Raw genomic sequence first — 23,861 nt, 5'->3', positions numbered from 1 at the left:
CGCTGCTCCTGTCAACGGCTGCGTTCCAAGTCGCCCTGGAGGCCGGGCAGGGAGCTTTCGGGGCAAGATTCTTGTCGAGTGTGTCGCCAGAGATGGAGATGAGGTTCTTGACGCGGTACTGCCACCATCTCTGCGACCGATGGCTCAGCTCCAACAGCTTCTCGAGCGGCCGAGGCGCTGCTCTGTGGGCTCGGCTTCGGTGCAACGTGGCTGTCATGAACTGGCCCAAGTTCGGTGTGCTCTTCAAGTGCACGCAGAAGCAACAAGTGTTCCCGACGCGGTGCTCTGTACTATGAACGCGTCACACTGCGCTTTTATATCGAGCGCGAATTACTTCGCAATTTTAGCCCGTAAACAAATACGCAGCCTATTTTGTGCAGACGGATTTCAGCTTACTTTTTCGCTCACTTGGGATAATTAAAGAACGAATGTGAAACCAATCATAGACCATGACACGCAAACCTCTTTCAGCCTTCTCAAATGTGACCATATGACACGGCATTGCTAGAAGTTACTAATACGCTCAGGGCGTACGTGTTTCAAGATAAGCGGCCGTAATGCCCGATGGCAATAAATCCATGTGACTACAGACCCACGATGCTTCTTTATATATATATAGTTAGCGATTTGACACCGTGCAGTCGAGCTGATAGATTACGAAAGCGGATGGTTTTATCCTGCCCGCACACGTATAATTAGTTTACGGCGGAGGGTCGAACGGAAGCTTTTTAACACACGTGGCTCTCCTGTACATCGCTACGCAAATGAATGACGAGCCAATTGCTCTGAGCCGGAAAGAACACAAATAGGTTTGAAATAGTTTGCCACTTCGTTCTTAATTAACTTATGCTGTATATAATGACTCAGCGTAGAACTTAAATAGCTGGGCTAGCTGGAACCTACATGCGATTTCCAGCGCTTACAATGAAAAAGAAACACCTTTGAAAAAAAGACAATTAAGACAGGGTCTAATTCCTTCTGTTCTGAATGATTTCTTCTATTCCTTACTGTTTTACTTCCGACTCTGAATGTTCTATGTGCTTCTGTGGAACCAGTGCATGCACATGTTCGGGAGAGCGTCAGTTTTGTTATTGCTTGATGGAATGAGCGCTGTTATATGAACTGGAGGCATCAGAAAAAAAAAAAAGCGGGGGGGGCGAAAAAAAACAAAAGCCGAGCGTAATATTAGTGAAAACACTTCGGCAGTAGGACACGCAAGTCACACATGTCTCAGTTTTAGAAAAGGGGCCCCGAAAGTTTGGAGCCCCAAAGAGCTTCGCAGGTGTTCGCGTTGGGACATGCAGGGTCACGGTTTAAGAACCGTGTGCAGGATTGAAGAGTTTTAAATATGGCTTTGCGTTTGCGGATATTGCGCTTGCAGTGCCACTACGGCATCAAAGAAAAGCTATTATTAATATTAAAATAAAATATACCATTTTATAATACGAATAGTAATTTAAACTTTCGTGTTTCCGCGTTTGATTACAATTTAGAAGTCATTCTATTAGCAGCAAGCAACTTGGTTGCGCTTGGTTTTGAGTAATCAACTTTACGTGCCTTCATGAGCCAAGTTAATCCGTGTTAGGCCTACGAGCCATGAAATCCACAATCGAATTCGGAATCGGCGGCGTCTAATGAATCGATCTTCATTACACACGTTAGTTGAGCGAAAGCGATAACTATATTGTCACTTCTCCTAGCTTACAAACTTCACGCGTTACGGCCAATCGAGCCCAGTTTGGTGCTGGGTTAGAGCCGTCGCTTCGATGGGTACCGCCATGTTTGTTGATGAGACATGCTTTTGAGACAGTTTTGGGGGGCTCCCGCTTCAGTGCCTTGGGGCTCCCGCTACATGTGCTCTAGGGCACTGTACTCCCGCTGAATCTAGGGTGCCTCGATGTCCTCCTCGCCCGCCGCTCCGTACAGGGTGGAGACAACTGCGTCGTCTGCTACGGCGTCCGCCATGTTCTTGCCCGCTGCGAGCGGCGCGTTGTAGGCGCGCGTGTGATGAGCGGTTTGACGGAAGCAATGCGCTGTTTTTGTCGACGACAGCACTTCAAACAGGCACTAACGCGTCATGACAGTAAAGTAGCAATATATTTTATGGCATCCGATTTAACGGAACAGCTAAATAATCTTCGTCACGTTATTTGAAGGGACACTTACGAGAAACCGGAAGTTGAGCTGTATACTGGTGGATTGCAGTCCTGTTACGATTACAGTCGTGTCATTCTTACTGCGAACAGAGCTTTAATAAGCGAGTAAACAGCAAAAAACTGAAGGATCCTACAATACCGAATCAGGGACGACAGAAATTGAGGAAGAGATATTTGGACTTCGATTACGAATTTCTCCACTAATAAGACATCGTTTTGCACCGAACAAAAACTGTGCGCATTCCGTAAGACCCCTCTTTTATTCCAGCTGAACTTCCAGTTTCTGTTTAGTGGCGCTTTAATGCTGTCGTCTGGAAATACCCTCGTAAAACGCGTTGCAACCGCTCATCAGCGTGGCGTGTTTTGTTTACGAGCTGTAAATACAGAAATTAGGTTGCGCGGCAATCACTGACTTTGTTTCAGAGTGGGAAATAATGCTTTTAACACAAGCGTTCGTAGAGGAATGCAAAAATTGCTACGTTGCCAGCATTGCTGTTATTCGGGCAGTTACGCGGTGAACCTGTGTTGCTGTGTTGTTGTTGTGTTGCGGCCGGACAGCAATTTCACAAGTGCACTCCGCTGGCATCTACCCCACATAACAACAGGCTATGCCCTTCCATATCACCCCGTCCAACCACCGTGGGTGATGGTTCAACCTTCGGTATGCGTGCATGTCCCCGGCATACTAAAGAAATCATTAGTTCCCGTTAGCGGACTACAACAACTTGCTCTGGCATACACCTGGTCAGAATACCAGACCTATGTTCATGTTTACACAGACGGGTCCGCGTCACCAAATGCATCGACAGCACCTGTGGTGATACCAGCCCAGCAGATGACTCGAGGCTTCATTATAGATCACAATTGAACATCAACCGCTGCAGAGCTTGTGGCTATTCGGGAAGCGATTCGCCACATCTGCGGGGAAAGACCTCAAGAATGGTGCATTTCACGGACTCAAAACCCGCGCTGCAAATTTTGGGATGCTACCTGCGCCACACCGCATATCAAGTTCTGGCACTACAGATTACCGAGCTACTTTCATGCGCTCAAGAAAACACCACCGCATAGTGTTCCAATGGATCCCGGGACACTGTGGGCTCAAAGATAATGAGATGGCCGATGCTGAAGCAAAGCGCGCCCTCAGCAATGGCCTACGAACTGTAGTGCCGTTATCTAGACCGGACATCACATGCCTCCTGTCAAAATTAATGAGTGCGACGACACAGCCAGACGCTCGTCACGTCCGCCTTAAAAGGCTGGATCCCGATATGCAATTTCCTGTTCTGCGTGGAATTCTACGCCCTCATACATGCCTAATACACAGACTGCGATTAGGCGTCGCTTTCACGCGCAAATACTTGCACATCATTGGACGGACAGACTCCCCGGACTGTTCAGTGTGTGGTGTTATAGAGACTATACACCATGTGCTCGTGGTGTGCCCTGAGTATGCGCGCGCAAGACTGACACTGGCAGCTACCTTGAGGCATTTATACAATGGACCACTGTCGGAAGACCTCTTGCTGGGCGCATGGCCACAGACTTGGCAGACGATAGAGACAATGCGTGCTATTTCACGTTTCTTAGGCGACACGGGCCTGGACTCACGATTGTGATAAAATTTATGCAATGTATCCTTTCACCTCTTTCCTCCCATTGTCCTCCCCCAATGTGACCCTCTTTCTTTCCCTCTTCCCCTTCCTTTACGTAGAGTAGCAGGCCAGATGTTCCATTTTCCGGCTGACCTCTCTACATTTTCAAATCATTAAACTACTTCTTCTTCTGTGTTGCTTGTCAGCATGTTCTTATGCAGCCCTGGAAATTCCTATTACATAAAAAATGCCGGTGCTAAAAAAAAGAGGTCAATAAGTGACGAGTAGACACGTGATTTCTGTCATGACGTTTCAGTCGCCATGCAGGTTTTTATTATGTCAGCTGTCAGGAGGTGTCAATTGCCACAGGTCTTTCGTAGATCTTAGACCAGGCATTTTGTACCGACGACACCCAGCGAACTCGTCGCAGCGATGTCCTACCACCTGCACCGGGCAGCGTGCGCGGCGGGCATGAACATGGCGGCGGCGGCTGGAACGAACCGGTTCTGGCGGCACCAACGCCGTCAAAGAATGTCTCCACCCTGTACGGAGCGGCGGGCGAGGAGGACATCGAGGCACCCTAGCTGAATCAGTAGAGACGTTGGGGCCCCAAGCCGTGTTGCGTTGGTTACTCTTGGGTTCGGAGGAGCATGGGTTCTACACGGTTTATTCCATTCAGCCAAGTTTCTCTGCACCTTCTGCACCCATTAACGATGCGCAGTGCCCCTAGGCCTTCGTTTCCCCGAGGTGCAGCGGCAGTGGCGCAACGACGGGGGGGGGGGGGGGGGGGGGTTCTAACTCCCCCCCCCACCCCCCTCCCTGAGGCCGAGTTATCCCCCCCACACCACGCGTCCAGCCCCACCAGTCCAACGTGTACCTTCGGAGCTCTGTTCACATTTTCAATACAATTCAGGAGGTGGGTTGAGGTCCAATTTTCCTGATTAAAAAGAAACGCTCTATCATTGTCTTGTATTTATTCATTCACTTTTAAATTTCTTTGAGTAAAACGCTGAAGATATAAACATCGTCATCATCCTTGGTGTCATTATTATTATAATCATTAGGCATTTTACTTGCTGTTGGATTCCTCTGGCTAAAGCAAGGAAATTGCATATTATGCAAAAGTGCTTGCTTCCCCCCCCCCCCAAAAAAAAAATGTGAGCCCCCCCCCCCCCCCCCCGGCAGAAATCCTGGGTGCGCTACTGTGCAGCGGTGTACCCTGCACCCCCGTGCTCGATTGCACGGGCAAGATGCCGCCGCGGTGCAGTCTGGCACACCATAATTGCACCCCCTGCACCTCTTCGTTCGTGATATTGTATACCTTTTCTGATGAACCGGATACACAGTGATGAACCGGATACAGATGCTCCTTCTATAACTAACAATGAAGTTAGACGGGCCTTGAAAGACATGACCAGAGGAAAAGCTGCTGGAGAAGATGGAATAACAGTAGATTTAATCAAAGATGGAGGAGATATCATGCTTGAAAAGCTTGCGGCCCTTTATACGCACTGCCTCACAACTTCAAGCGTACCAGAGAGCTGGAAGAACGCCAACATTATACTAATCCATAAGAAGGGAGACGTTAAAGAATTGAAGAACTATAGACCCATTAGCTTGCTTTCAGTATTGTATAAAATATTCACCAAGATAATTTCGAATAGAATCAGGGCAACACTTGACTTCAGCCAACCAAGAGAACAGGCTGGCTTCAGGAAGGGATATTCCACGATGGATCATATCCATGTCATAAATCAGGTAATCGAAAAATCTGCGGAGTACAATCAACCTCTGTATGTGGCCTTCATAGATTATGAAAAGGCATTTGATTCAGTAGAGATACCAGCAGTCATAGAGGCATTGCGTAATCAAGGAGTACAGGAGGCATACGTGAATATCTTAGCAAACATCTACAAGGATTCCACAGCTACCTTGATTCTCCACAAGAAAAGTAGAAAGTTACCTATCAAGAAAGGGGTCAGGCAAGGAGACACAATCTCTCCAACGCTATTCACTGCATGCTTAGAAGAAGTATTCAAGCTCTTAGACTGGGAAGGCTTAGAAGTGAGGATCAACGGCGAATATCTCAGCAACCTTCGGTTTGCAGATGACATTGTCCTATTCAGCAACAATGGAGACGAATTACAGCAAATGATGGAGGACCTTAATCGAGAAAGTGCAAGAATTGGGTTGAAGATGAATATGCAGAAGACAAAGATAATGTTCAATAGCCTGGCAAGGGAACAAGAATTCAGGATCGCCAGTCAGCCTCTAGAGTTTGTAAAGGATTACGTTTAATTACCTAGGTCAATTACTCACAGAGGACCCTGATCACGAGAAAGAAATTTACAGAAGAATAAAATTAGGTTGTAGTGCATACGGCAGGCATTGCCAAATCCTCACTGGGAGCTTACCACTGTCGCTGAAAAGAACAGTGTACAATCATTGCATTCTACCGGTGCTAACATATGGGGTAGAAACTTGGAGGTTAACAAAGAAGCTCGAGAACAAGTTAAGGACCGCACAAAGAGCGATGGAACGAAAAATCTTGGGACTAACGTTAAGAGACAGAGAGAGAGAAACAACTTTGTTTAATCGTTAAGAGACAGAAAGAGAGCGGTGTGGATCAGAGAACAAATGGCGATAGCCGATATTCTAGTTGACATTAAGGGCAAGAAATGGAGCTGGGCAGGCCATGTAATGTGTAGGATGGATAACCGTTGGGCCATTAGGGTTACAGAATGGATACCAAGAGAAGGGAAGCGCAGTCGAGGTCGGCAGAAAACCAGATGGGATGATGAAGTTAGGAAATTTGCAGGCGCAAGTTGGAATACGCTAGCGCAAGACGGGTCGCAGGGAGAGGCCTTCGTCCTGCAGTGGACATAAAATATATGATGATGATGATGATGATGATGATACCTTTTCTGAATAGAACAAACCTAAAATTGGGACATGATCGGCGTTGGTTTGAAGGCGCTTGAAAGCCAGAAAGCAAGAAGAGTCTTTTTACAAGTGAAGTGCACAGGAATGCATTTCTTTTATTTAAAAGCAGGCTTGGGAATGTTTGTAGTAATAATAATAATAACTATGTTATTATTTGTGCGACTTGTTTGTGCCATTTTTAAGCCAAAGGGAGGGGATCGAAGAACGCTGACTCGAGCGCAGCTAGCGTCTTCTTGCGTTGCCCTGATTCTCATGCCTCTAAATACACTAAAAATGCCGAAATTCAGCCGAAACACGTCAAGTTTGCTCTGCAACCAACTTGACTGAGCGATACAAGATTTGGATGACTGCGGCTCGATCGTATGTCTCTCCTGGCTATCACGTACGCGACTACTCGTCACCCGCGCGAGCCACCAAAGACTGATTGGGAACCCACGCTATTTCTCGAGTTTAGGGTCTTTGGGTTGACGCGAAGGCAATGACCCAAGGCTGCCTTGCATTCTGCACATGATCACTTGGGGCCGGCTATCTTCTTGGGGCCCCACGGCGATTGGTGCCCCAATTCTAAAGCTATATCTAGTGAAATATATAGCTAGCGTGCCCGACGCAAAACCCGAATGCAATTCGCATCTCGCGCGCATGTGCAGTGACTTCGACTCTATTTCTCTGGGGCCCCAAAACGTTTGGGGACCCTATTCTAAAACTATGCCATACATCGTTTCGGAGACAACCAGCCGAACATTCAATTTCGGATACCTTGCACATGCAATTTTTCCGGTTTCCACATGAATAGTTGTCCCAGAAGAAATCTCATTGGGAAAAGCAGCGCGACCTTGAAAACGGATGGACAAAAGAAACACAAGAACGAGCGCTGGTTCTTGTCTTTCTTCTGTCCGTTTGTCCAATTTGCCCAACTTTTGAGTCTTGTCGTAAGTTCTAATTATAAACCGAAGCTATATATATGCTTGCGACTCATGTATACGTCGTATTTTGCGTATTCTCTGACGCAGTTTACGTTCAAAACTTCAATCAGTTCAACGTGACCTTCTGCCTGGCTAAAGGTCTTGAAGAATTAGGAATACACTGTGCTTCCACGCTTGCGCATGCGTGTACGTGTACACACTATATTTTCATGTCATGTTGAATGTCAGCGTTCTGCCCGTTGCACCTGTTTGCATATTTCACCCAGAGTGTGCTGCGAATGTAATTATACGAAACGGTCCTTACAGCATGTCCTTCGCGGGCATGCCAGGGATGTTCGCGAACCGCAGGGCGGCGGAGCGATCGTGCGAGGAATAGGGAACCTACATTCAAGCGCTGTTTTAAAACGGCGTTGCATCTAGGCTCCCTAGCGAGGAACGTCCCCTGGTCGTATTCAAAACAACCGTGGGGCATTCATGTCCTGGCTTTGGATGTCAACTGGATATTTATTGGTAGTCATTACAATCCCCAGAGTTAATATGTTGTAGTCACTGGGATGATCATTCATAAAACTTCCGCAGAGGGAATACATGACGGCCTGCGCAATTTTGTTTCGGTTTCGATGACGCACGAACCCATGCGGCGCTTTTTGACGATACGATCGTACAACTTCTTGCCGCAAGGGGGACAGTGTTGTCCACGTAAAAATGGCGCAGGTAGAACGTAGGAAGAACCGCAAGAAGCGAGAAAAAGATGTAAGTATCGTTTATTTTCCTGTGGATGACGTTGAAAACGATATAGCAGTACGAGCGCCTCATCGTCTGCCTGTTCTGGGTGCACAGGGACTGAATCCGCAGCAGCTGCGTCAGTGTTACAATTCATGGCAATGTGTCAACTCTGCGTGACAGCTTGACTGCCGAACATCAGACATAGCCAGACAAACAGTCACGGTATTGTGACTTTGAAGAGGCCGTACGTAGGTCGCGAACGGTCACATTGCTCTGACATGTCCGTTTCACAGCACATAGCTGTGTTTTCGCCGCTAAAGCCTGCGCCGGTTTCAAGCGCACGGCGCTCACGTCGTCAGACTGGTAGAGTCAACTCTTTAGTTGTTTTATTTTTCATAGGAACACGACGTCTTTCCCTATTTCCTTCAGCATGTATGTTTTGTTGCTTTATATTTTAGCCTTGCAGGCATTCAGAGCGCGACAGGTCACTGCGTCGAGGTTGTGAACTGTGCTGTCTTTTTGTCGTCGTCGTGCGTTGGAAGCGCCGGTCTTTTTCGGAAAGAAAACTTCCGAGTAGGACTCTCGGAAAAGCACCGGTCATTAAAAGAAAACGTATTCCGTGTATCATTGCACTTGTCTGAAGCTTCGAGAGCAACACAAGTTATCAAATCCGCCTCCAGAGTCTCAAGTCGACGGCGTCGTATGGTACACGTCAGCTACACGCGAACGATGGACATGTCGTCACTGGACTAGCGTTAACTACGAGTTGTCTTCGCCGGGCGCGCATGTTTTAAACGATAGGACAGTCGGGCTGCCTCGCACCACATGGCAGACGTTACGGACCAAATTTGTTGTCCGATTTTCACTCAATGAATTTAAACGTGTCACATAAGCCTCTGGTTACTGAGTGTCAAAAGTTCCACTCGCTACCTGCAATCTTGGGTCTTGAATGTGTGGCACACAAGGGAAGAGGTCAGTCGTATGTTTACTTAACGTAATGAAGGGACTTCAGTTTTATTACTGGAGTGCCAAGAAATCTTGGACTACTGTCTTGCCACATGGGGCATGCTTTTCCGGTGTTGAATTCTTGAATTAAGTTCAGCTTTCCAAGTTTCTTATAATTTTGCTCAAGCGTTGACCGCACAGCAAGTCAGCACCTTATGGTGAGATTGGCGATAATATGCACATGCGTGTAATAAGCACTCCGCCGCAAGTGTTATTACATGGTCCACTTCAGGAGGACACATGCCCTGCCAGGATTATCTGCGCAGTCCAGTTTACAAAAAGCCTATGTCAAGCAGAACATGTGCACAACTGAGATGTGTCATCTGTAATGCGCTTTTCATTTTCTTTCATACTACTGGACCCGCATATGTGCCATTGAATTAAGATGAAAAAAATAATATTAAAAGTGAAGTTATCAGCACGTACAAGGTATTGTCTGTGAGCAATAGGGCGACATGGATAACAAAGGCAAGGCATGTGCACACCTGAACTGAACAGTGCTTCGTGCGCTTGCGCCCGCTATTGCAAATATCGACCCTTCTCAACATTATAAGGCATTCGATGCAGTCGACACTCGTGAAATATTATTGTAAATTCGGGAGGCTATATATACCTGCTAACTTTTACGTTTTTATTGTAAGATGCTGGATCTTTAGAACTAGTTTACGATTGTTGTATGGACACCAGCAATATTGCGATGTTTGCATTCATTTCAACTCAAAACTGATTTCCTTATACAAATACTGTCATCGACCAATTTTCAAAGCCCGATATTTGAGACCTGTTTGACTGTTCGGATTTGCTTCCACTTACTAAAAAAACAGTGTATATAGACTACCAAAGTTTCAGATACTGTTACATGAACATATCACGAATACACTGAATATTTCTTTTTGTCTGTTGTGCATGTCATTCTAACTACAACTATAGTATGGGGTGGGGGAGTACCCGTCTCCATCAAATGGTGATATCTCCATTTTTCTTTTTTCATCTCAATAGGGCAGTGTGCATGCTCATGGTGTCCCCATGGAACAAAATCTGTGGATCATTTCAACTTATAATCATGATCTTGAGTGTTAACACAATAGTTAGCATTTCTCGTACATATTTTGTAGGTTTTGGCTTCGACTGTTGGATTTTTCAAATTCTAGTTTGGCATGTCTTAAGTACACGAGTTAAACCATTCCATGGCAACTTTTTTTTTTCAGAAATTTTAAAAATTTTATGACTGATTCATTGTGAACAGCTTTTATTATTACAATAACAGCAGTTCATTCGTTATTTTCTCTTGTTACAGTCAAATACTTTTCATGTTTTTGAATTGCAGATAGACAAGCCACAGAAACAGTCTATATGAAGCGCAATATTTCTTGTAACAGAAGTCAGATATGCTTTTGTTATCCTCCATGTGACGCATCATCAACATTTACGTGGAAAAGAAATCAGAGAGACATTGGCGGCAAACTTATTCTGGAGCCGTGCCCATGCGAGAGAGGTCTCCAGAAGTGCTAAATCTTTCTCGCTATTGATAGTACTAAGCTGAAGCTCTGAACACGGCTCACCAGAGCAGTCCAGGTCTAATTGTTTGCTTGAGCTGATGAAATGACCATAAACACCATGATTTGGGAATTGACCGGCGACCGTTGTTGCTGCGGGCTTCAGTCCATGCCACCATGTTTAAAACCCGGGGGAGTCAGACTTCCACTTTCTTTCTGCCAATTTTTCTGGGAAGCTGGTGCCATTTAATAGCGCAGCATGCACATCAAAATGACTTAACGACTGCCACACGTCTGTGACTCTCAGTAGACAAAAAGAAACCTCGGACGAGTGCGACTCATCGCTGTCCTATTTTAGAAAGAACACCTGGATGAGCGAACCTTTTCCTTGGGCTGGAAAGCGTTATGCACTGCAACATCATCTTGCAAAAAGGCGCAAACGTGTGATTTTATAAAGCTCTCTCCCTCTCCCCCCACCTTTTTTTTTTCATGTTGAAATGGAACACTTGTTGTCCAAAACATATCTAAGCCCACAGCAGTTAATTAGTGAAACTGTGAGCATTTGTTCTTGAAAAAACTTTGTGGTCTTGACCAATGAGGTATTGCAAATTTAATTGCTGGTGTGTAGATGATGCCTCAAAAGTTGGACAGCCAGCTTCTTACCATCGGCACCAGGAAACGTTAGCGTGTAGTGGACAATATAGGAAGTGCTTTCATCCCACCTCGTATGAATTTAAGAGGGCTAATTTCGCCTTGCGGGTTCCTTTCAATGTGCCTCTTTCTGTCACTGGTATTAGGTTGAAACTTGAACGTCCTGGGGTGTTTCGTAGGGGGTCATGATTAGAGGCCGGATGTTTAGGCATTAAAAAAGCGTGTTTTAGGCGCCAAAAACACTGACAAAACAACATTTTAGGCCTCCAACGTTGTAAATATAAGCACAATAAATTTTTACATAAATGCAAATAATTTCAAACAAAAACGTGCGCGGCCTATATCTACGATAGGAAAACAAGAAATGTTATTGTCTGTGATTGCACAAAGGCGCCAACAGTTGAACATAGCCGTGTAATTGTCCCATAAAACTGCCGGATTAATGACGATCAATTGGCTTCATTCAATAAGCACACTGCTCATATTCATGTAGAATGGCCACTGTACTCGAGCGTCGCATATAGTGAAACAGGCATGAAAGAGTACTTGAAAGCTGGGAATACTGATTAAAAAAGCTGATTCTTTATGTCTGCCTGACGCAATTAAATTGAGGCACAACAAAAACAGACAAATAACAAATGCAAGAGAGACTACGATTTATTAAGAAATTAGCATGTTCTTACATGAGGACTGATAAGTACAACTCTTCGTAATTCGCTCATATACAATGACATTATCCGAATTGTACAGGCCAGACGTCCCAACACTGCCAAATACACTTCCACCCATTTGAAGTGCACATGTTTGAAGAAATCTGTTTGGAGAGCATGCCGAACGTAGTCTAAGAATCACTGTGAATATTGTGGAAACAATAGCAAACTACCACCATCTCCAGATTTTTGGATTCAAAATTGTGCCTCTTGTCACTGAGAATGATCTCGTACGCTGAGAAGGAACGCCCACCGGCGGTAAACACCTTAAAAAGTAAATTACAAACAAAACAAAAGCCGCGTGCATATCACATTTTTCTTTCTTCTTTTGCTCTTCACTCTCCTTTCCCCTGATGGCTCTCCGCAGTTTCGCATTCGCCAATCGCTCGCGCAATGTCAGCGCGGCGGCATATGCTGGCCGGCGCGTCCCATTTCAATGCTGCTAGCAGTTGTTTTCTGAGAGTTGGTTGAACTAAAGGACTAGGTTGAACTCCATAGAGTTCCGAACAGTCAATGTTGCCCGGTAACATGAATAACGGTCTCTAACTGCAATCGAAAGCGAAACTTGAGGCTAAATAGTGTTCATATAGACGCCGATATTGAAAATAGGCATTTATATGCATTTAGTCACAAACGCTAAAATAGGCATTTATAGGCACTATAAAAACACTATAAAAGCCCTTCTTAACCTCTAATTCATGCTCATATCAAAATGGGGCGGTAGGAGCGCAAGGAACAAAGAAGGCATTTGCCTGAAATCCGGTCTCTAGTCATGATATTAGTATTCAGCCAATGTAACATTTCAGCCAGAAAAAGTTAAAATTTGTCAGTTGTCCTAGTGTTTGCACTCAATGAGCAAGAACACTTGAACTGTGAGCAGACTCCAGCTGCCCTGGCTCTCTTTATATAGAAGCGATATTAATGGCTTTCCCTTTTATACAAAAAAATCAACAAGGTGTTGTCGCGCAATCATAAATGTGTAGGGTTCCTTTTGGAATTCTCCTTAGCGCAAACAAAGACAACTAGAAAGTTACATCTGTCTATAAATGGAAACAACCTGCACAAAAACTTTGCATTTGGCTTTTCAAAGCAGTAGGCACTAACAGCTAAAAGTGCTAACAAATGTGGTTAATCTGGGTAATGGTTATAGCGTTTGTACATCTTGTCCTCACCTGTTTAAAGCAAAGCCTGCATTTTCTTTTTTATCAGTGCCGAATGATCGAAGCATATCTGGTAGACATCGCAACATACTCACCAAGAAGCAAAATGAGCCATCAAAGGCGCTCATAGGAGTTAAATTTATCTAACGACTGTTTATTCCTTGCACCTCCTGCCCTTCAAATGGTATTCACACGGGGGGGGGGGGGGGAGCTCTCGACGCGAAGGGGAGCGTGAAATCATAATCCATCATGCTGCTTCCCACTGCTGCACCCCCCCCCCCCCCCCCGCACACGCGGACTGTGCGGGGATTGAGGGGTGCCAACATTGGCCGACGGCTTTACCGGCCTATGCTTTTGACACAGAACGTACATGGGGGTCCGGGTATGCTGTGGTGACCGAGATTAAAAGCAGAGTGATTACATTACTGAGTTTTGTCATCTCAGCAGATGCTTGTGCCACTGAAAAACATTCAAGACTGCCAAGCAGCCGTGACCCTGGTGAGATAGGTTGCTAGACTAGTCAGCAAGATCCCTGCTGCCGCCCCCCCCCCCCCTCGCCGAGAGGGGATGTTTTGTGTTGGTGCAGCAAAACGCCTCCCATCCTCCAGTGATGTGTATGCCAGACCCTTGACCCCTAAAAATACTGGACATTGTCGTCAAGTGCTGCGCACTCCTTGCTTCGAAGTGAGGAATTTCTCCCCCATGTGAATACTATTTGAGGAGGTCGGAAGGGCCATGGACCCTTGTGCACATGTCTATGGACTTGTCTTAGCTTGGCCAGTTGAAGTGCTTTGCACCACCACAACCTTGCCTGAAAGTGTCTGTCTTGTGTGCCACGGTTACAGGCTGAGCTGGCAGTGGGCGAGAAGCCGGCTAAGGTGGAGTACGATGTGGCTCGCTACCTCAGGGAAAAACTGCCCATCAAGAAGACCACCCTGCTGAGTCACAAAGTCGAGTACTTCAATGGTGAGATTGTGAATGTCACGCGCAGAACATTGGGATGCTTCAGTGATTGCAATAGCTTGTGGAATGTTTGTTGCAAACCTACAGGTTATCTAGACTCCAAACTTCTGTTAGTGCTTTGGGGTGCCGGGCGTTTCAGGTGTTCCTGCTAGCTCTGTGCCTGAGTTTCTTCCAAAGTGAAATAACTTCAATTCCTGTCAAAATAACTCATTAGCAGGCATTATATTCAATTGGCATTATGTTGCTGAAAATTTAACTTGCCTTAATCTGCAAATTTAAGCAGAAATTACGACTTGCTAAATTACTTTAATTAGGATAGCTAGTGTTCCACAGGCAACTTGGCTTCTTTGTGAAACATGAGGACGAAACTAGTCTACAGATATTTCACATGGCAAATTGTCTCGTGAAGAGCAGGGAGCGTGCAGAAAATGTTATACAGCCTTACCTGGGTCACGGCCGGACTGGAGAGGCGCGCGCGCTTTCCTTCTTACGGCCTTCTCATTGCGGCTGTTTCCCCCTCACGCCGCGCACCCGTGGTGGCACTGCGACCCTACTGCTGCCGCCGGCGCCGTCGGCGCGAACTGAAGGCGAGCGTGCGCTCGCTCCCCTCTCGGCCGTGCATGCTCGCATTATTTGGAAGTGCCATGCACTGATAAAAACTTTCTGACCCTTATTCCTATAGAACCACCGCGCAGTTTTGTCTTGCCTAGTAATGGGTCTGAGTTGGCAAATAAATTTCCGCGCAACGTGCAGTGTTTGCACAGAACGAAACGCCAGGCTTGGATTTGCGTCATAGCTCTGAAGCCGTAGTGCTGGTATTTTGTTTGAGCACCACTCACATTAAAAACAATTAAGGGATGGTGCTGCACATTCGGTGAAAACAAGTATTTATTTACGATGAAACTAAAAACAAACTGAGCATTTCCTTCACTAATACCGCATTATTTGAAAACGGTCATGTCGAGCACATCACTTCTTGTTGAAATAACTCCCACCTGGGACACAAATTCAAAGCCTAAAGTGTTTCCTGGATGGCTTGTGCGCATAAGTTATTGACTTCTCGTTCTTGTCGGTTATCTTCTGGGTGTAGTTGATCAGAAGTATTCTGACAAACTTCTCGGAAATCAAGCCGGCAGACCTTATCGCGTGGCTGTTGTCGACGCCTTCCGGACAACGTAGCAGTGGCGAGTTTTCAAGATGTGGCTGAATGAGGATTCGTAGTACTTCCAGCACATTTGTCCGTGGAAGGTGCAGGATAGCTTTCTCAAAAAAGCACACAATTTTGTCCAACAGTGCCACAAACTCGGCTTTTGGATAGTGCAGCCTGCTAAAATCTTGGCTTTGTAGAAGCGTGTACAGAGGATCACTTCTCTCGTGCGTTTCAAGGAGAATTGAACAAGCGTCACACTCAAAGTCACTTATTAGCTTGGCGATGTATCCAGCGACATAAACCAAACCAGAGTACGTGACAGAGGGTGATGGGGTGTCTGGATATTCCGCAAGGTCATTCAACTCCTCAGTCAGAGACTGTGGTAGCGCTGCAGCCAGCTCTTCGGCATCACCAAAGGTATTGTGAGCTTCTTGCCAATTGAGGTCTCAGACTTGATAATGTGATCAAGCGCAGTCGTCACTGCCCTTGCGTCGAGCATGTCATTTCCTCCGCACATGAATCTTATTCTTACAAAGATGGCCTCAATGGGGTCGCTGTTCAGCTTCCGCGTAAGGACGCAGTTGACACCATTCCGCAGAAGAAAACGTGCAGTTTCGACTGTAGACTTCGTCGTAAAGCGCAAGGCTTCAAATGTCTCACAAGTGAAACCATCCTTTCCCCGTGCTTTCGAGTTTTCCTGGATGCCTTCTATGTAGCTGGTGAACTCGTTTGCAAGCCACAGCAGCCGAGGGTCGTCTGTATTTGATATCGGGCTCTTTTGGCCGCTGCCGGCATACGTGGTATCATGGATATCGAACCATCGTTTGATTGTCTTCATAAAGTGAATGGTTGAACTTGCTTTGCTGAACACGTAGAGGGTAGAGTCACCGCCTGTGTTTTCTTGGAGGTGCTCAATAGCTGCAATTACTTGTGGAGAGAATGTTTGCACTGCCCGAAGGACATTCATCTTCTCCAGGTTTGTAGGGTAGACATGTTTCTTGGTTAGGTTTCTTGCCAGTTTGACTGTCATGTCCTTCTGGTGCTCGTACAGCTTTTGGACAAATATGCCAGAGATGTCCCCTACGCCGTCTGTCAGTTCTCGTTCAAGAAATTGACTCCGAACGTTTTTTAGTACGTGGCATGGGTCGAAGCTTAGGAAGATCACCCGATTGTCATCATGTGGATGCTCCACTACAGTCGATAGGCAGCCATTTCCCATCAGCTTAAACATTGTAGTATTGGCGGAATAATTGTCCGTCACAATGTGCACAATCAAAAATCCGCACGACTTAACAGCGTTGATCACTTCCTTAGTCCATGCAAACAGGTCTCTCCCGCTAAGTTGCTTAGTGAAATAGTACGAGCAGGGAATTCTGTAGGAGCTAGCGATGCCGTGAAGCACAAAACACAGGACCCTGTTTGCAAGGGTTTCCTTCGAGCCACCTGGTGTGTCACTGCTAGGCTTGTCTCTCAAGCCAAAGACTGCGTCCGATTTCCTATCGTATATGCATTTCGGCTTGATGCTAGCCTCGTCAATGATTAGCGTTGCCATATGCTGCTTAGAGCTGAGTAAGGAAGCTTCAAAAACCAGTCTTTCTCTCATCGCAGGACTCATCCCTGTCGTTGTCGGGCTTGGTCCCATGTACCGCTGCAGCGTGCACTTTGCTGGCAGTGTCAGCAGCTGGGATGTCCGAGCGTGATCGTACCCCTTAGGCGAAAGAAAGCGCCACACGACACACTCTCTGATTATCTCCTCTGGGTAGCACGGTCGCTTCTGCCCATAACTGTCTAGTTGATGAAGGAGAAAGATGGCCTTCTTTTCACCCTTTGCAGAATCAGCAACAACTTCTTTGACAGAGAAATGCCTCTTATTTTCCCGATAGAAAGCGTTTGCTTTCCTTGCAGCGTCCAGCTGCTGTTGGAGTTTGCTACACTTCGAACGGTGGTACGCAGCTTGTTTACGAAGCCTGCCGATAAGCGAAACATACGCACTTACTCGCTGGGCGTCTTTATTTGCCGTGTGAGTGCAGACACTATGTTTCTTGTCAGCGAAGTCGTCCTGCGATTCAGGAAGGTCGACCGCACCTTCTGGCTCCGCGTTTCGCTTACTTGGTTTTGGAGCAGGGACAGAACATCTAGATGCGGGCTCCTTACGAGGCTTCTTGGCACTCGGCACGAGGTAACTTGGGTACTCGTCGAACACTGTTGGCACAACACCAGGTAGAAGTTTCCTGATTCGGCACCCAGGCACGTAGTCAGTGGAGAGGAAATGCCGGCTACAAAGGACAGTTGACGCCGACTTGTCGTTGACAACCAAATTTTCCCTTGAAATGTTTTTCAGCCACTTAGCCACCAGTTCTGCATCACTCGGGAATTGATGAAAGGAAACGCCTTTAGTCCTACTTGACTGCGACTTACAGTGCGGTACGCAACAGTACACCATGGTCTCGCTGGCCGGTCCACAGCAACCGATTCACTGCTTCGCATTGCAAGGCATATCCCTTAGAATGCAAAAGCTACGAGTCAAAGGTGCTCAAATCACGACGTATCTGGCTAGCAGCATCCACTCTGTCGAACAATGCAGCACATGACATAAAAAGAGAATGTCAGGACGGCAGTAGCAAGAAGCTCCCAAAACTACAACTACAGCAGGGTCGCTGCGCCCTCATGCGGCGAGCCGTGACGTTACCCGCGGAGACGCGCTCCCATTGTGCCTGAAGCGATAGCGAAGGCCGTAAGGAAAGCGCGCGCGCCTCTCCAGTCCGGCCGTGCCTGGGTATAGCAATTCGAAGGTCAAAAATGCACATAGGCTTTCTGGCTGCAACTAAGATTGTTAAACCGAGGCTCACATTTTTGTTTTTAGTGTTTTGCACCGTTAATGACTTTCCTCTAACATTAGAAGGTGTGTTAAACCATGTTGTAAGGAAAAGCTAAAGGCTGGAAGCCATGTGGTGAAATTCTGACATTTTTGATGCAGCTGCCAAAGCTGTGGACTGCCTTCTGGAGTCTCCGTGGGCCACAGGGAAGCCCAAGGTGGAACAGCTGTTCACCACAAGAGAGTCTGTCGTGGAGTTCATGAACACGTGAGTCGTTGCTTCTGGGTTTTTGACGCCACAATTTCTCTCGCCTTTAGCAAAGGCTTCAACTGGCCATTTTCGCCACAACCTCAAGCAGGCCGTTACTGAAACTGAGGTTGCCTGACATTGTAGTTGCCTGTGTTGCCTCTCCCATTAATTGTACTGTAATTAAAGTTCACGTGGTCTTCCTAAAAATATCAATATTCAAGCCCGTTAATGGTACAGTAAAACCTTGCAATAATGAAGTTGAAGGGTTTTGCTTTGTTACAGTAGAATCTCGATAATACGAATCTCACGGAATGGTGCAAAAATTTTTGTAGCCTGAAATTCGTATCACCCAAAAGTGTAAAAAAAGAAAATCGAGAAGTAACCAACTTGATCGGAGCTTTCTATTTTCTAAAGTTATTTTCATCCACAATCCTAAGACTTTCCTTTATGTCATTGTGAAATATTATGAAGAAATACGCAGCAGTGTGTGAGAAAAATTGCACTTCTTTAGTGTGTTGTCTTCGAAATCTGGAAGAAAATCGGCATTTTGGAGGTGCTATCGCACCACTGATTGCACCGCTTTTCGTTGATGCAATGCCGCTATCTTGGTATCGCCATAAACATGAGAGATCAGAGCTTCAGATAGTCGCAGCGTCGTATTTCTGCATGCAGATAAAAAAAAATAGTGCGAACAGAAAACTAGCGTCGTAGTTTAATGTATGCATGTGGCGCACAGGGAGCACTTCTCTTAGCTGATGCGGATTTGAATAATGGGTGCGCTACTTTTGCACACATTTTGACAGCAGTGAGCAACACACTTCAACTGTTTCGAGGCAGAGATTTAACGATCTGCCTGGTTATCTTGAGTTTCTTTTGTTGCTGTGTCCTACCTACTGCCTGATGGTGATAAGGACTTGATTTGCACCAGATATGGAAATTTTTACTTGAATTTGCGACGGCTAAACTACTTCATATCCTGCGATCTGACGTGTTCCAAGGTAGAAAAGTTGCAAGTTGTCATTGGAGGCCGAAAACTGAAGGATGGCATGGGGAATACAGAAATACGGCTACCCATGGAAGCCAATTCTGTCGATCTTGCTCATCTGAGAAGACTGGGTCGCGTGCGATTTGCGACTCCTGGTAGAGTTGTAAGTCGCTTGAAAATGGCAAACAAGATGCATGATACTGCTAAAGAAAGGCAGGGATTGCTTAGAAATATGTAAAAAAAAGCTTAGTAAAGAAAACAAAACAACAGCTTTTTTTTGCACGTGGGGGCGGAGTGACTTAAGTTGCCCTGGCTTGGCTAAGTTTTGCTAGGAAATGCTAAGTGCTGCTAGGCACGGTATTCCGAATCGGCTCGCCGCAGATGCGCATCGCTTGGCCGCGCAACAGGCTTAAGATGAGCGGCTTCTTCTTCGGGTGTCCGGATCTTTGGTCGTCCCATGTCGAGGGTACATGTACTCGCCACAGAATAAATGAGAGTTCTGCTGCCGTCGCAGTAGCTCCGAGCTTTATCTGCCCGGTGATGTCACGGCCAAGCTGCGCCTCCACACTTGCCGGGGCGTGGCTGGTCGAAACCTGCCGAGCTGCCGCCAGAGGCACCTGCTGCAGTTACGGACACTGCGCACGTTCGGCGCGAACGCGGGGAAACGCGGATCGCATCGGCAGCAGCTCTGTGCATTGCCTCGTTGGTACTGCTACCATTTCTTTCTCTCGCTCTAATTTTCTCTTTATCTCTCCCGAGCATAGCGCGCCGCGCGCATCCTCTTCTTCCCGCTCCTTAATGTCCCATGTCAAGACAACATGTCCACAACACAAAGAGGAGGTGAAGCACACGCCGCTCTGTGAGGTGGTTGCTATGCAACGCGTGGTGATGTCATCGCCAGGAGCAGTTTTTATTCACACTACGTGGTACAACCAAGAGCTTATAAACAGCTCTGCTGTTAAAAGTGGTTCAGGGCCCCTTGAACTAAAAGTGTTTTGTGTTCATTTGAAGGAAGCTTTGGTTTGTTAAGATGAGATTCTGGAATGCTTGGGTTTTGATGGAAATTCAAGGGAAATTACAACTACTTCATTACATCCATTAGCTTGTTGTTACCAATTTTGTTATAACGAGGTTTGACTGTATCTAAGGTAAATACTAGTGCTTGTTATTTACATTATGAAAATCTGCACCTTCATAAATGAAGTTGGCGTGTTTGGAGTGTAGACGTGAAGGGGGAAAGGTCACGAACAGAAGCCGGCGTTGTCGACATTCATGTTACCACTGTGAGTTTCTTTGTTGTACAGTGGTATACTCTCCTGCACCATGCAGGCTGTTACAGCACAAGTTCTTCCACCGGGCCAAGAAGATCATTGTGACCAAGCCCAAGAAGAAAAAGGACGACGATGACACAGGAGGTGGCACACCTAAAGCCACCAGGGAGAAGAAGAAAAAGGACGAAGCAGATGGCTCTGCCTCCAAGGAAGGAGCTGAAGAGAAAAAGGTGTGTGGCTGTAAGGAGAGCAAGAAGAGAAATTTTAAACTGCGGTTAGAACAGGCTGTATTTATTAGACTCTGGACTTCTATGGCCAGGCATGAAAAATACAGTGCCTTCAATTTTACATGCACCCCAATTGTCATATTAAAAAAAAGTGCAAAATACAATGTCCTTGACCTTGTTCATTGTTCATTCAATGGGGATCTGTTCTCGCTTATAAAAGAAATTATGCGTCAGGGTCACTGAGAAGCAGGCGTCGTTCATTATTGTTGTTAAAGGCTTCCTTATCACTATTAACAGCTCAGAGTATCTCGTGTTTGGTTCAGTTCACAGTATTTGAGATGCTGGCATTTCTAGCAGACCGTGACAACCTTGCAAACTTACGGAAAGGGCACAATATCTTGGTAACAGCAGCTAATTTGTATTACGTACAGCAGCTTTTGATGCTGATAACTTGTTGCTCTTGCACTTTTGGTTTCTTAATCGATTATAACGTGTGTTTAATTTTTTTAGTAAACGTTTTCTAGAAATGCAATGCACATTGCATTGAAGATTCAAGACTGATCTCGCAACGTTCAGATAACACAGAAACACTTGTCCTGCTAGCATCATATGGCGCCTGTTGTCTCTCACTACTTTCTCGCTGTACTTGTTTTCAAGGCAGCGTGCCATTGTGTATATTTCTAGCAATGCTTGGAGGGTCATAGGGAGGAGTGGGGTGCATCTCATCCACCCCGTTGCAATTGCACAATTTATTTGTACTTCTCTTCCTCCTTATCTCTGCGGCCAAGCCCTCTGTGTGCTTTTTTACTCCGTTTCATGCATAGCAGGCAACACCACAAAGGCTTCTCGTCGTACTGTTCACATTCGCAACGAACACACAGTGCATCATATACAAAAGAAAGATATAGGTATGCGTCACGTAATTTGATATATTATTAGCACTTTCATGTAACAAAACATGACATAATTATTACGTGGAAGGTGTCGTAAATCTGAACTTATTTGCCACCAAGTTAGCAGAGTGACACGTTAGTGTGACTACTAGCCGTAGTGCAGCGCTTGCGCTTGAGACGAAAAAAGCAGAGCGTTGTGGCCACGCTCCACACCCCCATAGCCTTCGCAGTGCAAGGCATTGAAGAAAGAACGGGAGCACAGCGGGGGCCGTGTTTGATTGCCAATAACTTCGCTTCTGCTTAACACATTGAAGTACTTCTTGCGGCAAAGTATTTCTGAAACAGCCCATTTACACTTCAAATGCCTTTCTCTACTTTGATAAAATGTGGTTCAGGGCCCCTTGTAGGTGTGATATATGAAGCACAGTAAAATCCCATTAGCTCAAAGCTGTGAGAACACGAAAAAAATGTAGATAAGCAGAGTTTCGAGATAAGCAATGTCACAAAAAGGAATGCTTTATTTGTCCAAGTCAGTTAGGGAATGGACCTCAGACAAAAATGTACAGAGAGGTAGCTGGCCGCTCAAAGACCACATAGAGCCTTTTTAAAATGGCGACAGTAATAATCTTGGTCGATCACTTTAGCATGACTCAACGCTGAACACATTGGCGTCTACTGGCAACAGTGCTACTGGGTGATGAATTGGGCTAGTTGGTGTACATGTATGGTTCTTGCACCATGTACGGCACATAACGGGGACAAGATGAGCACTGACGGTGAATGAAGTGATAAACTGACGCGAAGAAGCGCTTCTGCGTGTCAGTTTGTGTCTTTGTTCTCACTCCTGGTCAGTGTTCATCTTGTCCCCATTAGTGTGTGCCGTACACCGTGCAAGAACAAAATTGTGCAACACCGTTACTGGCAACAATATGTTACTGGCACTATGCCAAGGCAGTATGCTTGGTACCAAGATAGTTGATTGGTCCTAACACAAGATTTAAAGCCCTTTATTCGAGGAGTTCATAACCAGTTCCGGACATGCAAAAAGTTGTCACTGCTAATTTCTGCAGTGTAATGAATTCCGCACAATTTCACTTTGAAAACTGAAACTGAACTCTGGGAAAGGGCAGCTGCTGCGCTTCTACCAGATGCCCATGAGTCACAGGCTGTTTACGCCTCACCATTGAGGTGTAAGCGAGCGCCTTTAACAAGCCGCGATCTCGCTGAAACACTGTGCTGTGTTCTTGCATGCCCGCTTGCTTGCACAGATCGTCGTGCCGTGTTACCACATATCACCAGTCACCCCATGATCGCCACCACTGACGGCATGTCTCCAAAGGAACTGTCTTTTTATTTTATAATGGCTATTTTTAAATATAAGTTAGTCTTTGTAGAAACACCCAGTATAGTGTGTGGTTGTAAAATGAGTGGACGTCACCGTAACAAGACGTTTCTAGGGAGTAGAACATTGATTTCTTGCAAACTTAACCACATTTTTCACCTCGGCTTCAGTTGAGTTAAAGTGATTACGCACATCTTGACAAGGCGTGTGGCAAAGTATTTCAACCGTGTTTGCTGCGGGGTGCTGGGTTGGTTATGCGGTGGAGCTCACATGGGTGTCTTTGTGTGTGTGCTCTTTATCGCTGTTTAATATGGAGAGTGTGAACATATACAAGCTCCTTGGGACGTCTTGAAATCTGACCCCACGAGCCAAAAAGTTTAGTCCCCCTGCTTTGTTTAGTTACAGTAAAAGCTCGATGATACGAATCTCACGGGGTCACGAAAAATATTCGTATTAGCCGAAATTCGTATCATCGAAACACAATTAAAACTACTGTCGAATCTCGGCAATTCGAACTCGAAGGGGCCCGAAAATTTGTTTGAATTAAAAGGACGTATTTTTGAAGTATTCGTGCACCATAGCACGATGCACGAACGGTGC

The 23,861-nt window shown here is 46.0% G+C and overlaps 1 protein-coding gene across 1 annotated transcript in view; it reads left to right on the top strand.

Moving 5' to 3' along the window:
• The first annotated feature begins 8,263 nt into the window (after window positions 1–8,263).
• The window catches only part of LOC119445934 (translocation protein SEC62), a 40,453-nt gene continuing 24,855 nt past the window's right edge, over window positions 8,264–23,861 (top strand). The window contains exons 1-4 of the mRNA XM_037710239.2: window positions 8,264–8,370; window positions 14,211–14,331; window positions 18,456–18,561; window positions 20,858–21,029. Coding sequence (XP_037566167.1) covers window positions 8,323–8,370; window positions 14,211–14,331; window positions 18,456–18,561; window positions 20,858–21,029 — 447 coding nt within the window. The 5' untranslated portion in view covers window positions 8,264–8,322. The remainder of the gene's footprint in view (window positions 8,371–14,210; window positions 14,332–18,455; window positions 18,562–20,857; window positions 21,030–23,861) is intronic.

Source organism: Dermacentor silvarum, chromosome 3, assembly GCF_013339745.2.
Source record: "Dermacentor silvarum isolate Dsil-2018 chromosome 3, BIME_Dsil_1.4, whole genome shotgun sequence".
NCBI lineage: Eukaryota > Metazoa > Arthropoda > Arachnida > Ixodida > Ixodidae > Dermacentor > Dermacentor silvarum.
This window is presented reverse-complemented; position numbering and strand designations above follow the sequence as displayed.